The sequence below is a fragment of the Seriola dumerili genome, unplaced genomic scaffold (assembly GCF_002260705.1).
Source record: "Seriola dumerili isolate Sdu_G_001 unplaced genomic scaffold, Sdu_1.0 BDQW01000025.1, whole genome shotgun sequence".
NCBI classification, from domain to species: Eukaryota; Metazoa; Chordata; class Actinopteri; order Carangiformes; family Carangidae; genus Seriola; species Seriola dumerili.
The window spans coordinates 10,499,862-10,513,214 of NW_019174280.1; the positions used below are offsets into that span (position 1 = coordinate 10,499,862).

General features: G+C 40.9%; 1 protein-coding gene across 2 annotated transcripts in view; it reads right to left on the reverse strand.

The window, feature by feature from the left end:
- LOC111238286 (estrogen-related receptor gamma-like) overlaps positions 1–13,353 on the reverse strand; it is a 29,678-nt gene that overhangs the window by 10,877 nt on the left and 5,448 nt on the right. The window contains exons 1-4 of one of the 2 annotated variants that reach the window (XM_022767719.1): positions 11,582–11,689; positions 5,824–6,075; positions 5,529–5,686; positions 4,027–4,143 (exon numbers count right to left, since the gene is read on the reverse strand). In XM_022767719.1, the coding sequence (XP_022623440.1) occupies positions 4,027–4,143; positions 5,529–5,686; positions 5,824–6,075; positions 11,582–11,637 (583 nt within the window). In that variant the 5' untranslated portion in view covers positions 11,638–11,689. Of the gene's footprint in view, positions 1–4,026; positions 4,144–5,528; positions 5,687–5,823; positions 6,076–11,581; positions 11,690–13,353 lie in introns of those variants that run through there. The other variant, XM_022767726.1, reaches the window with a different exon arrangement.

Genomic DNA, 13,353 nt, shown 5'->3' on the forward strand with positions numbered 1-13,353 from the left:
AGTACTGAAGATACACGGTGGGCAGTCGCCTCTGTTTTGGGGGATAAACGCTGGACGAGAGAGCGGAGTATGTGGGGTCAACAGCAGTGCGACTGGGGCTCCCCCACCCACACCGGTCAGCGTTGGCGTTAACAGAAGCACACCAGCAGCCTTGAAAGCTCCAGAAAAAGCTAGTAAGTAGACTTTGAGTTGGGATTGTTTTGTCAAAATAACATCATACCCTCATTAAAGCCAACCATCAGCCTAAACGCCAACACAGAAGTGGTCATACTGTGATTAATCCAAGCAGGCCAAGAAGGGAAATGTTGTGCTGATGTGTTGTGTTTAACAATTGCTTGCTCTTATTACAGTCAAAATAAATATAGGATATAGATTTTAGATTGTTTAGCTCTATTTCATACTTTTGGACATCACATTTGGTCCATAGAAGTGAGTTGGAAGTTTGGAGTTATTGGGAAGGACAGAATAGTTGGCACTGGAGAAGATTAGGGGGGTATTAAAGAAGAGATTGGTCAGGTAAACTCAATGCTCCCTGACCCTTTGGTCAAGTCACGTGGGGTAAATAGTAAGCATTGGGTACTTGGCAGGTGCCACTATGAGGTGTGAAATGAGGGATGAGGGACGTGCTTACTTGTGTGTTGTTATGAGATTTAACTTAAACTGTTGGCAAACACTGGATTAAATCAAACTCTGGTAGTAGATGTATAGAAAGACTGTGTTTTATACGGGTATATTTGTGTGTGTTTGGATCTGACAGTTATTCAAACACACACATCAGAGCTAAGTGTAACTCTTCACAGTGAAATGTGCTGACAACCAAAAGGCCAAGAATAGCTTTGGTGGATAACAAAACAGATGCGCACACCTCCTCCCTGTTGGTCTGTACAGCCCATCAGAGTTCGATTAACACTACTCAGACATTCATTTATTTTTTGCCGCTTTCATCACTGAGCTTCTTTTCAGAATGTCTGAATGTTCACATGTGGAGTTTTTCAAGTTCCCAAAATGCAAACAGAACAGCACGATCAGGAGCACGGACATCCAGACACTGCTCCTTACTCATCCAGGTTACTGTGTCTAGTGTTGTCCATCACTGCTGTCACCACCAGCATGTGTTCACTATAAACAATCCCACGCATCTCAGATATTGTGACAAATGTACACATGAGCTGCCACCACAACGCCACTGTGGCGTAACATTCCCTTCTTCTCGTCAACAAATGACAAGAAAAGAATTTGGAAAGTTGGCAGTGAAAAGTGCACATAGTCCCTCTGTTGTGTTCTGATGCTTTTCTCAGAATACAGATTAACACGGCACGATTAACACACCTGAGACCAAATAACTTCAGCTAACAGGAAGTGGGGATGAGACAAGATGAAGACAGGAAGTTCTTTGATAATGGTATTGCTGCTTTCTTAGGAAGATTAACCGTTAAACCATAAAAGTAGAGGATCACAAAATTACATCTGTATGATAAACTGTATTTTAAAAATATTACACACAAATTGTTAACATACATGTTTTTACAACCCCTTAGAAGCGACAGCGACTATAGGGATGGGCACTAAACAAGGCTTAATCAAATCCTGCCTGGGGTCTATATGTCTTTTAGCTGTGTATTTAATATGGCTCTGACTCTCCCCATTAAACCTCACAGCTCCTCTGTCTCAGCCTTTACTGCGGCCTCTCCGGGGAAGAGGGGCATTACGAGACACGATGAAGCGCGTTACGAGGGCGCTTATGACGGGAGTTACGAGGGGCAGTTCGCATTTCACGGAGGTCTAGGAATCCCACAAGGCATCTGGAGGAATTTACGAGAGGGGAGGGAAAGCAAAGAGGGTGGCTAGAAGAGGGGGTGGCTGAGAGGTGGACTGGGACTGTATTGATGCCCATACCCTTTTAAAAGCAGCTAATTTTGAAAAAAGGCAGACACGCACACACTCACAAAAACACACAGAGGTGTGAGCGTAAATGTGAGTGCAGACACATATGTGTTTAAGCAAACTCATATCCACAAACTGATACGCGTGTAAAGATGCTATAATTCTGTGTATACATAACTCAACACACATTTGTAAACACACACAGCAGCAATAAACAGGTGCTCCTGTGTGTTTAGAGATGAGTAGGTGGCATTAAAGGATAATTCCAGTTTATTACACCTGGGATCTTATTTCATAGTTTTGGTTATCATTTCTATTGGTTATGATGGTATATGAAAGTAATGAGGTCTGGGAAAATGGCGATCTGTCAAAGTTTGACAGGTCAAGAAACAAGCAGTCAGACAATCACATAGGTTGTAAACAAGTCAATAATCTAATACTGATCTATCACTATTTGGAGGTAAAACTAAAAGTGAGAGTTTACAAAATGATGGTAATAATCTACCATTGCACAGAAAATCTGTCTGCACAACTGCAATATATCATAATTTTTTACAGCACACAGTTAGGTGACAATTTTACAGTTCACTTTCATTTCCTCTAACAAAAAAGTTTGGCTAACCTGGGGCATTATTTGAACGCCTGGTTGCACCAGAAAGTCAGAGGGGTTGTGATGAAGTGATTTGATTTCAAGTTCAACCTTGACCCAATTTGCCATTGACCAGCGCTGACCTTTAAGGGAACAGAGAGTCTGAGAGTCCAAAATGGAGAAAGCTAAGATAGCATTTTAGATTGCACCACCAACTTTAACATAAACTCCTCTGTGGGAGTATAAACTGCTCTGAAAGATGCATGGTTCGCACAAAGAGAAAGGAGTCAATGGTAAAAATACATCTTTTTTTAATACATTGTGCGAACTTTGCAAGTACACTTGCTAAGTTAGCAAGTACACCAACAAGCTGCTAACTGACAGTTAGCAAGCAGTTAGCATGTTTTGTTTTCCTTCTTCCCTCTTCAGTATGGTTTATGATACTGACAACAAATGTTAAATGCTTCATCTTTACATTTACTGTCCCTTAGTTCCATCACAGACACACACATACACACATACACACACACACACACACACACACACACACACACACACACACACACACACACACACATACATTTTATCTGCCTTCTTGGCCCAACACAGCAGGCAACAAGTGGCTGGTACAGTAGGAGGTCGGTAATGTTTTCCTTTTTGAGTCACTTCTAAATCTGGACAACAATATGTCACCAGACAGGCACACAGTCAGACTAAATGAGCACCTGACTGCTGTCACTGACTCTCTGTGGAATGTCATCATCGTCATTTCATATTTTTGGACATACATAATGAAGTTTTGCATAGAAGAAATTAGCTGTACAACTATTTTTGGGATGTAAAAGCTAGCTATCACTAAAATTATTTGATGTATTTTATATTTATTGCCTTTTATATATTTGCCTTAATTTAACCAAAAGAGTCTATATATACTGTAGTTATTAATACACTACATGGGTGCTTAGACACAATGGTGCCTTACCACCTATGTCTACATGCACACACACACACACACACACACACACACACACACACACACACACACACACACATACACACACATACACACACATACTGGCAGATTTCCAGAAGTTATTTTTGAGGAACACTGGTGAAGCAAAGAGTGACAACTGAACAGTTAGTGGCCCTCTCCTCCCTCTCAAAGACACAGCTATGCATTGTTCAGTTCTGTGTGTTTACTACACATACACAGACCTACACACACATCACAGCTGGCACGAAGGGCCTGAAGTTTAACTGTCAGAGGTTTTAGGTTTCACTGGAGTTTACCCAACTACAGTACATGCCATCACCAGTTTATCAGGTGAGACATTAAGAGAATCTCAGCTGGTAATCAGGGTATTGTTTCCAGGAATGCACAACAAAGAAACTGCCGTCAGACTTGTGTCAGCCTTCACTGTCTGGCTGCTTTTTCTCCATCTCAGCTGTATAAAGGACAAGATTTGAACCTCTGCCAAGTCTATCGACCGATCAAAGCAACTCAAACAATGTTTTGACCAAGGTCTGAAAGTGATTTTCAGTGTATAGCTGACCTTCTCTCAACATGCCCACGGCCAGGCATTTCACAAATCGACAGGCCTGGCAGGATTTCCTTCTTCTCTTGGTGATTTCACATTCATTGGACGCTGGGCAGCTGTATTCAATGTTACCTGGAAGAGGAGAGAATATAGAAACATATTTTTTGAAACTTGTGGAGAAAATGGAGCAATAATTCAGCTGTATCGTTAATTGTATTATAATTATAACATAGACTTGTGGTTCATGTGTTTTCATGTAAAAAGTAACATTTAATGGAAATCTGTCCCAGCATGAGATTTAAAGAGGTAATCTAGGTACTTTTAGTCCCTATTATGGACCAAACCCAAAAAAACACACGATCCTACACTTCCCATGATGCAGCTGAATAAAAAAGTCTTTCATCAGACTCACTGTGCCTATTAAACTCCCACATCTTACAAACTCCACACTTCCAGTTTGTAACTCAGGCTTTCCTTTATAAATTTGTAGTGTCACACTGAAACTTGGATAACTGATGATGTCACTGTGACATCATTATTTTACCAAACTTTACTCTTTAACTTCTAATTCTATTTATATTTAATAATGATAATAATTATATAAATATATATAATTAGATGTAAATCTAATTATATTCATTTTAGATTTTTTTCAAATAAAACACTAAAAACATTCAAAAAAGCCCTTTTGTTTTCATTTTAATTTTTGTTCACCGATGTGACGTATTAATATCAAGATAATTCTGTGTTATTCTTGAAACATTAATTTTGAATATACTGCTCACAATCTGTGCAATGGGATACCAGAAAAAAACAATGTTTCAAACACGTAATTAGGAGTAATGGCCATGGCAGCCAAATGTGCATGTTAAGCCAGTTGCAGGCACTCTCAGCTGCCACCCTCCATCAGAAACAGGAAGTATCTGGTGAGCCAGACATCAGATTTCCCCATTTGATCTGACAGCCGCTCATCCTGTTTGCCCTTTGAACCCATCTACAGTAGCCAACTTCTAGAGGCCTAAACTCAACATAACCTGCCAGGTCCTCGACCTGGGCTGTGAGCCAACAGAGCACAGGACAATCCCTTCAGAACACTCACACTGCATGCCACTGACTCTCACTGCTAACGGCTTTCAGGGCGAGAGCAGATGCACACACCTTCAGCACCATATGTTATCTGAAGGTTTAAAGCCTAAACTCAAACATGTTGACTATATACATGGTGCACTGTGAGTTTAAGCGCATATCAGCTGTTTGCAAACAGGTCTTTATTTAAAGCCATTCTGCAGTTAAAGAGGCAAGAGGCGGAAGCACTGAGCTAACTGATCGGGGCTTGTTTATACCAAAACAAACGCTCATGGACTGCATCTGCACCATGTTGCTCGTAAAACAGGTTTATAAGACGCAGGAAGGCATTATCAGCCATGCACAATAAATTCTGTTACTAAGTATAAAACGGAGCATGTTCATGGGCGTAAATGTGTGTTTTGTGCACGTATGTCTTTCTCTCTCTTTACCCTGGATGGTCCTCTTGAAGAAGGCCTTGCAGGCCTCACAGGAGGCCACGCCATAGTGGTAACCTGAGGCCACATCACCACACACTAGACAGAGCCGCTTGGCCACCGAGCCCAGCATAAACTCGCACTTCACTTGACCTTCTTCCTCACCAAACCTCCTGGATAGAGGTGGAGAAAGGAGAAAATGGAGAGGAGAAATTAAGAGAAATCTCATCAGATCGTAGTAGTACTTCCAATAAACACCTGAAATGGGGTGAAACACAAAATAAGGGACAACAATGCTGTAAATACCAACCTGTTTGTTCCTCCATTGTTGGCCAATCCTGCTGTATGGCCATAAAGGCCTGGTGAGTCCAGTCCATTGCTATGACCATGGACCTTTGTCAGAGGCCCGTAGCTGGAGTTTGTGTCAGAGGAAGAGCTTCCGGGGCTGGGCTGGGCCGGGCTGACGTCTCCCTGGGAGCTGGGGCTAGGGCTGGAGGGCTCACGCTTTATAGAGGAGGGACAGGTGGGGTCCAAGCCCCTCACTGACATCCTGCCCAGATGTCTGGGGGAAAAATTGAAGATTTAAGATTTATGTTTGTGTACACACCTTTTTGTAATACATATTCATGATGGTGAGAGTTTTAACTTTCAGGTCAGCTTTATATAATGAGTCCCCTACAAATTGTCATTAATATTAATGAGCGGTAGTTGACCTCCAGGTCTGTGGGCTGTGATTAGTTTTATTAAGTCAGGCATCATTTACACAGATAGTAATGATGTACAGTAATAAGCAGCTAGGAATAATTGTTATCATTTATTCATGGGTTCATACATGTATCAAATGTGTAATTTCAAACCACAAACAGAACCAGGGGCCAACTATTCCCTTTTTTTTCTGGACTACCTCCACCTCTCTCCACATCCCTTCATTCATGCATCCATCCATCCCGGTCTTCTCTAAACCAGCCGTTTGTGATTTCCCACATATGCAAAGCTTCTGTCCATTACACTGCTTTGTTTTCAAAGAAGAAGATTGCTTAAGCAAACCTAGGGAAATAGCCAAACCAGCAATCATCCGCATCATATTCGCCATTATGTTCAATCCAAACACACTCATCTTTCTCTCTCTTGGTTTTTTCTGCCTATTTTTCCTCTCTCTATTGTCTCTTTGTGTCCCTCAGTTTCACTTCTAACTCGACCTGTCAAACGCTGCTGCCTACAACAGTTAACAGGTTCTTGCAACAGTTAACACTTTTATTGTTAGATGTGGAGACAATAAAAGAATGTATTCACTGTGACATATTCACTGTGACAAGAACAAATGCTCTGCAATGCGCTAACTGAGACAAAATGCTAGTGATAGTTTTTGTTTTGTACATGGAAAGCCAATCAAAATGTTATTAAAAGGGACAGTTAAGAATGGTTTCAAGAAAAACATACTTGACTCTTTTTACATTTTTTACATATTTTTAGAAGTATTTTTTATGAATACCTTTGTAATAACTCCTTGAAATGAATCTTCTAGCCAGAGTATAATTCTAGTAAAGAGTATCATTACTCTATTATTGGCTTAAGATGTGACACCATGTTATCTGTCACCACGCTGAAGAGAAAAAAAACATCTGAAACCAGCTGAGGTGTATACTAGGCTTGCAGGCATGTGATCTGTACTCACACACGCACACACGCGCGTCCTGAAAACACACACACTCACATTGTGGCGTCAGACGCTCATAAAAAACAAAAATCATAGACTCGCACTTCTCCATGTATACTTCAGATTCACATGATCAGGAACATGCTAAAGCTCCCTGCACATACAAATACACACACGCTTACAGACACATTTTAAAGCATGTGTCTTCATAAACACCCCAACACATACTTGCATGCAACTGTTTGTCGCCAGGCCAACTTTAAAAACCCTCTGCAGTCTCTCTCTCTCTCTCTCTGTTGCTCTCTCCCACGTGCGGAGGAATACACACACACACACACAGAGTATCCTCGTTTCTCCCAATCTAATCTCGGTTTGGTGAGGTGGATGTCCAAGTCAGTCTGTTTCCTGCCATGTAAATGAGTGTTCTCTCGGCCACAAGTCATTTGGTAGGCAAAGAAACTGGCTGCTTTTAACCACCCCCAGAGTAAACCATGGTCATGCGCTATTTAGCCCTCTACAAACCCACAAAGACAGACACACAGGCTCACAGTAAGAGACAGACTGACAACTAGTAAGACATAATCAACATAATCATAGTGTCTATTGCCTTGTGGGGCTGAACCTCAATACTTTTTTGGTACAGACAGAAATGTGCTCATAGCATCCAGTATCTGAAACTGTACCAAATCTGGCCTTGAACTTCATTCAGACTTTTGTACAACTGCCTGTATTTAGATATTAAACCCATATTGTAATTTATGGTCACTCACAATGTGGGCAGTGCAACAAGTTGTACACACTTTTTGACATATTTTTGACTTACAAACGTATTACGGCAAACGTGCTAGCAAACATTTGCCTATCCAGCAGACACAGAGTAACATTAGCATTAGTTTGGACTCATGTTTCTGGTCACCTGCCGAATGGTAGTATATTATTCATTCTTCTTTTACCTCTCTTTTGGTCTCCAGCAACTTCTAAAAGAAACATTTCTCTCTTTAGCTGCTAAATGCTATGCTACATCAACTAGTTGCTAGCTTTGTTTGTCAGCTGTTTGGTGCTGGACAGGCAGCGTACAGTCAGAATGTTTTTTTTTTTATTGAAGACTGCAACTTGAAGTAATGTTTCTGAGAGGGGTGAGTGTGAACGAAAATAATAAATCTGTGCACTATAAAACCAAAACATTTAGCTTAAAGATGCCGAAATGCTCTGTAATTCTTTGTGGGTTCATCACTTACAACATTTTTCACATTTAACAGTCATTAGATCCATTTTTAATGTGTAGTGATTATAACTGCTTTAAACATTTAAGATATTTTTGTTCCATGAAAAACAACAAAAACTTTATATTCTTTGAGACAAGGTATTTAAAACTAAAATTTTCCTATTGTATCAATACTCGTATCAAAAAATTTAAATATCACCCAGCCCTATTCTTAAGCTCCCAAACTCTCCCTCATTAACCAATGAACCAGCTTCAACCTACAAAGCTCTGATGCATTTTGCTCCACCACTCCCCCTCCATCTTCAATCTCTCCAGTCCACTTTGAAGACTATAAAAACAGCACAGTAAAGACATTTCAGTTTCCTTTTAAAATTACTCACTGGTACCCTTATTGGCTATCCATCACAGTCGTCAATATATCTGTGTCAAGTCCCTGACAGGTACAGAGTGAGATATACTTTGTGCTCTCCCATTATAATGCATCACAGGGAGAAAGAGGAGGAGGAGGCAGGGGGTGTTGGCGTTTTGCTTTCATAATGAAATGGCATTAGAGTGGGGTGATCAGATGTGATGTGATATTCACTCTGACAGATTACTAATCTACAACTCCATATAAAAGCCCATCAAAAGACGGTCGGTGCAGCTTCTACAGCCCCATATAGCAAGGATAAATCAGAGCGGATGTGAGTGTCTGTGTCAGTGGGTATTCAAAGTTATCATAACTTACTCCCTTTGTGTCCCAGTATCCAAAACAACTCTAATTGCACCAAGGGAACAAAGGCCAAAATGCAGCATGAAATGACAAGGAAAGAGAAAGAGAAACGAAGAAGAGGAAGAAGAGAGGCGGGAGGAAATTAACAGTGGGGCAGACAGATAGAAGGAGTGTGAAAAAGCCGGGAAGGGACAGAAAGAAAGGGGCAGTCCTGTGGCTCATTAACCTGGGGGTGTTGAAAGAAAAGAGGGAGAGAAGGCAACACTCACTTTCAAATGAGCAGAGTCATAATGCAGACAATGACCCACCAGGAGGGAGGGAGAGTGAGTGAGAAAAAAACAGGGAGGGAATGAAATACAGAAAATAAGAAGGAACTGCGCAACAGATATAAAGAATGTGGAGTAAAGGCAAATCTACAGACCTGGAGAAGTGAAAATAATACGCAAGGCGACAGAGATTCTCCCTGCAAAAGCACAAAAACACACACAATACTTCTGAGGTCCTGTTGACCAACCTTAAGGCTCTAACCCTAACCCTGAGGTGCAGTTATTTAGGTCAGTGGGGTCTCAGTAGAGGTTTTTTTTTCTCCTTTTTTTTTTTTTTTTTTTTTTTTTTACTAATGAGCCAGTAGGAGATGAGCAGGGATCAGTGGCACCCCCAGCCATTCGTAAGAGCCTTAGTCAGGCTTTGGACGAAGCTGTTAGCTGAGAGATGAAGTGCCTGTGGTTGGAGCTTGGACCCGCAGGCTCTGGAAACGTGGATAGCGTGCCATACAGGGGGATCATCTGCGGCCATCACCGCCTTTTCTCCTGGTCTTTATCTGTTTGCATCTGTCACCAGCAATCAGCCAACCTGTACGTCCACGTGTGCTCGTCTTTTGCCCGAATTTGGTTCTCGTCCGTTTGTCTCCAATTCACTTCATCTTCCTCTGCTGGGGAAAGTTAATTTCAATCCTAAAATGCTCGGTGAGATGTGTTCTCAGAGCAGAGTGATTATGCCACAGCTGATAAAAGCACAGCAGTGATGATAATGACCGTGATTTTTATGATTACAGCAAAGAAAGGCAATCAAAAAGCAGTGTCTGGGTAATCAAACAGCTGCTTTGCACACTTGTCACAGGCTTTCATTTGCTTTGTTCATGTCGGCGTGTCTGCCGGGGGAAGATTTTCACCAGCACTTGGATGACCCAGGCTGTACTCCCACACCAGGACTAGTTTCCTCCAAACTGGCCTTACCCTCTTACCATCACTATCAACAAACTAACAGGCTGAACAATGACAACTGTAAACAATGCATACAAACCTCCACACCAGGGAAATTTTCATCTAAACCTCCCCCAAGCATAGAGAAAAGAGAATGTAAATTTTAAGGACATTACATACTTAATTTACATAAATCCCTTTTTATTACAGCTGAAATGATTAATCGATTAACTCAGTGAATTGACAGAAAATTAGGCAGCAACTATTTTGATAATTGATTAACAGCTAACAGACATTCTTGAAGCAAAAATGTCAAACATTCAATAGTTTCAGAAGCTAAATAATGAGAATTATCTGCTTTTCTCCCTGTTTTACATCATTGCAAACTGAGTATCTTTTGGTTTTGAACTACTTGCCGGATAAAAAATGCAATTTTAAGACGTCATCCTGGGCTTAATGAAAGCTTAATAAGAATGAATTACTATTTTCTGACATTTTATAAACGTTGTGATTAATCAAGAAAATAATCATCAGATTAATCAATGATAAAAAAAAATATATATTGTTAGTTAGTCGCAGCCCTACACAGCAGTAACACACAGTGCAAGAACCAGAAAAGACTGCAGGACTAAAACTGGTAATTAATGGCAAGTGTTTTAATTTGAAGACTGATGCCGAAGATAACCATAGTCTTAAATGTTCATGTGGGATAAGTGCATTCCTCTAAAAGGAACAATGAGACTGTAAATTGTAATGACTGAATGAGCAGATCCTCTAAAAGCAGAAATCAATTTCTTTTCCTGAAGGAAATACTGATGATGCTGAAGTACAGCAGCTGAGTTGTGTCCTGCAGTACTTAACATGATTTACATGATTTGTGTTATCCTTTCTCCATCACACTCAATTTCCCTCCAGAGAAACTGATTCTCAAACTCCAACTCTCTTATGTGATGAAAATTTCTAGGTGTTTACACTGATATGTAAGGCACGGTTACAATTTGTCGGAGTGAATGTTCAAAGTTCTCAGAAGAATTAAGATCAAGTGGATGATAATAAGCAGTGCATTGTAATGTGGTGCAAATACAAAATATCTGATAACAACACACAAAGACAATGTCCCACAAATCAAGGATCGCTAAGTCGATGTCAGTCATTAACGCTGAACCTTTCACACACAGTAACGGCTCAGTTTACACCTGTGTGACACTTGGTCATTTTGAGAGTGCACGCGTCATGCTCTGTAGAGTCATTTTCCAATGAGAAAGTACTTACTCTGTGTCAGAGTGGTAGGTGAAACACTCTGGGAGGTAGAGGTCGACTAAATCCATGTGCACTCTGCCACCATACTCCGCAGAAGAGAAAAATGATCTGTCCAGGGGCGTCCGCTTCTGTCTGCCTTCTCTTTATTTTTTTCTCCTTCTCTTCTACAGCTTCTTATAAACTGTGTCTCTCACTACACTGTTTTGTCACTTTCCCTTTTTTATTCTGCCTCCAAACTTTGTCTCCATCTACTGCCCTCTTGTCTGCTGTATCACTCTCTCGGCTGCTCTCATTGCCCCTCTGTCTGTCTTCTCTTCACCCACACTTCTCACCAACAGCCCCAGGCCGGCTGGCTGCCTTTGAAGTCCTGACTGTTGTGACTAGCTGTGTGTGACAAGGGTCTCCAAGCAAAGCCGGCCCTCATGATTACCCAGCCACACCATTTGAATGGCCTTCCCCCCCAGAAGGCTGAGCCGAGAACTGATTGGCTGTTGTCTGAGCCAATGAGAGCCGGCCTCTCACTGGAGCAGGTGGCAATGACAAGAGAGGATGTGGGTATTTAACAGGTTTTAGTTTCTAGCACGGGAAAGTAGAAGGTGAATTTTCACTGATTAGCAGCACGTTTGGTTGTTGTCATACTTAGTATAAAAGGACACAGAAAACATTACCTCCCTCTAAATGTAACGGGGATCATTTAAAAAGTATCTAATCTACTGCCCTAAAACAACTGTAGTGCACATTTCTAATCTCTTTATCAATTTAAGTTACAATTTTGGTGTTTTTACTGTTTTTGTGAAGAAAGTAACATACAAGTGAAGTGGTATAATTTGTTTTTGAGGGTAAAATAAATTAAATAAAAACAGCCAGAAGTTGTTTTAAGTAAAACCCCTCAGATCCAACACTTAGTGGATTGATAGATTAGTTGATACACAGAGTAATTAAACTATTTTAACAATCAATTAAAGTCTTCTGTAAAGCAGCAGGGTCCTTTTATATCACTGTAAATTGAATATCTTTGGGTTTGGGGATATTGGTTGGACATAAGGCATCACCTTGAACAGTTGTGTTTTCTGTCAGGTTTTATGACACAAGGGGTGACACTACTCTAGTCAAATATTGTCACAAACATAAAGAAATGTGCACATCCACGCATGGAAACATATATGCACAGTTTGTAAGTAAGTCTTAACTGACTTCCAGCTTGTACCTGATCTAATCAGCTATGGCAAGGTGCCTAATGTGATGCTTTTCGCCTTTCACTGACAGCACACACGTGCACACAAACGAGGTTATCAGGTTCCTTGGGGGTCAGAATGGAGTTTTTTCCATCAGTTTACAAGCTCAGATGTGGAATGTGCAGTTCTCTATTGAAGACCAGAAAATCCCAGAGATTTCAAAGGGAAAAACATAACACTGTGGGTTTACTGTATGTTCTTTTAAAGCGTTTCTCCCCAAATCTGTCAAACAACTTCTTCAATGAACAGTGAAAAAGTTGCTGAAAATGCACCCTGTGTCTCTTCAAATGATCACAGATTGAAACCACACTTTAGTTCAAAAACGTACAGATATCAAAGGGAGTTTGGTATGTGCAAGCCTCAGAATTTCCGTTCTTTTTCTTGTCAGTCTGGGCCTGTCTCTTCCTCTCTCATCGACATAACGTTGTGCACTGAGCTGACCCCCGCCGAACCAATCTCCACAGGAATGAAATCACCTGCACTAATCTGCCGCTCAGATAAAGGCCAGACAGCAGACTGCGTGGAGTGGGCCTTATCACATTATGCACC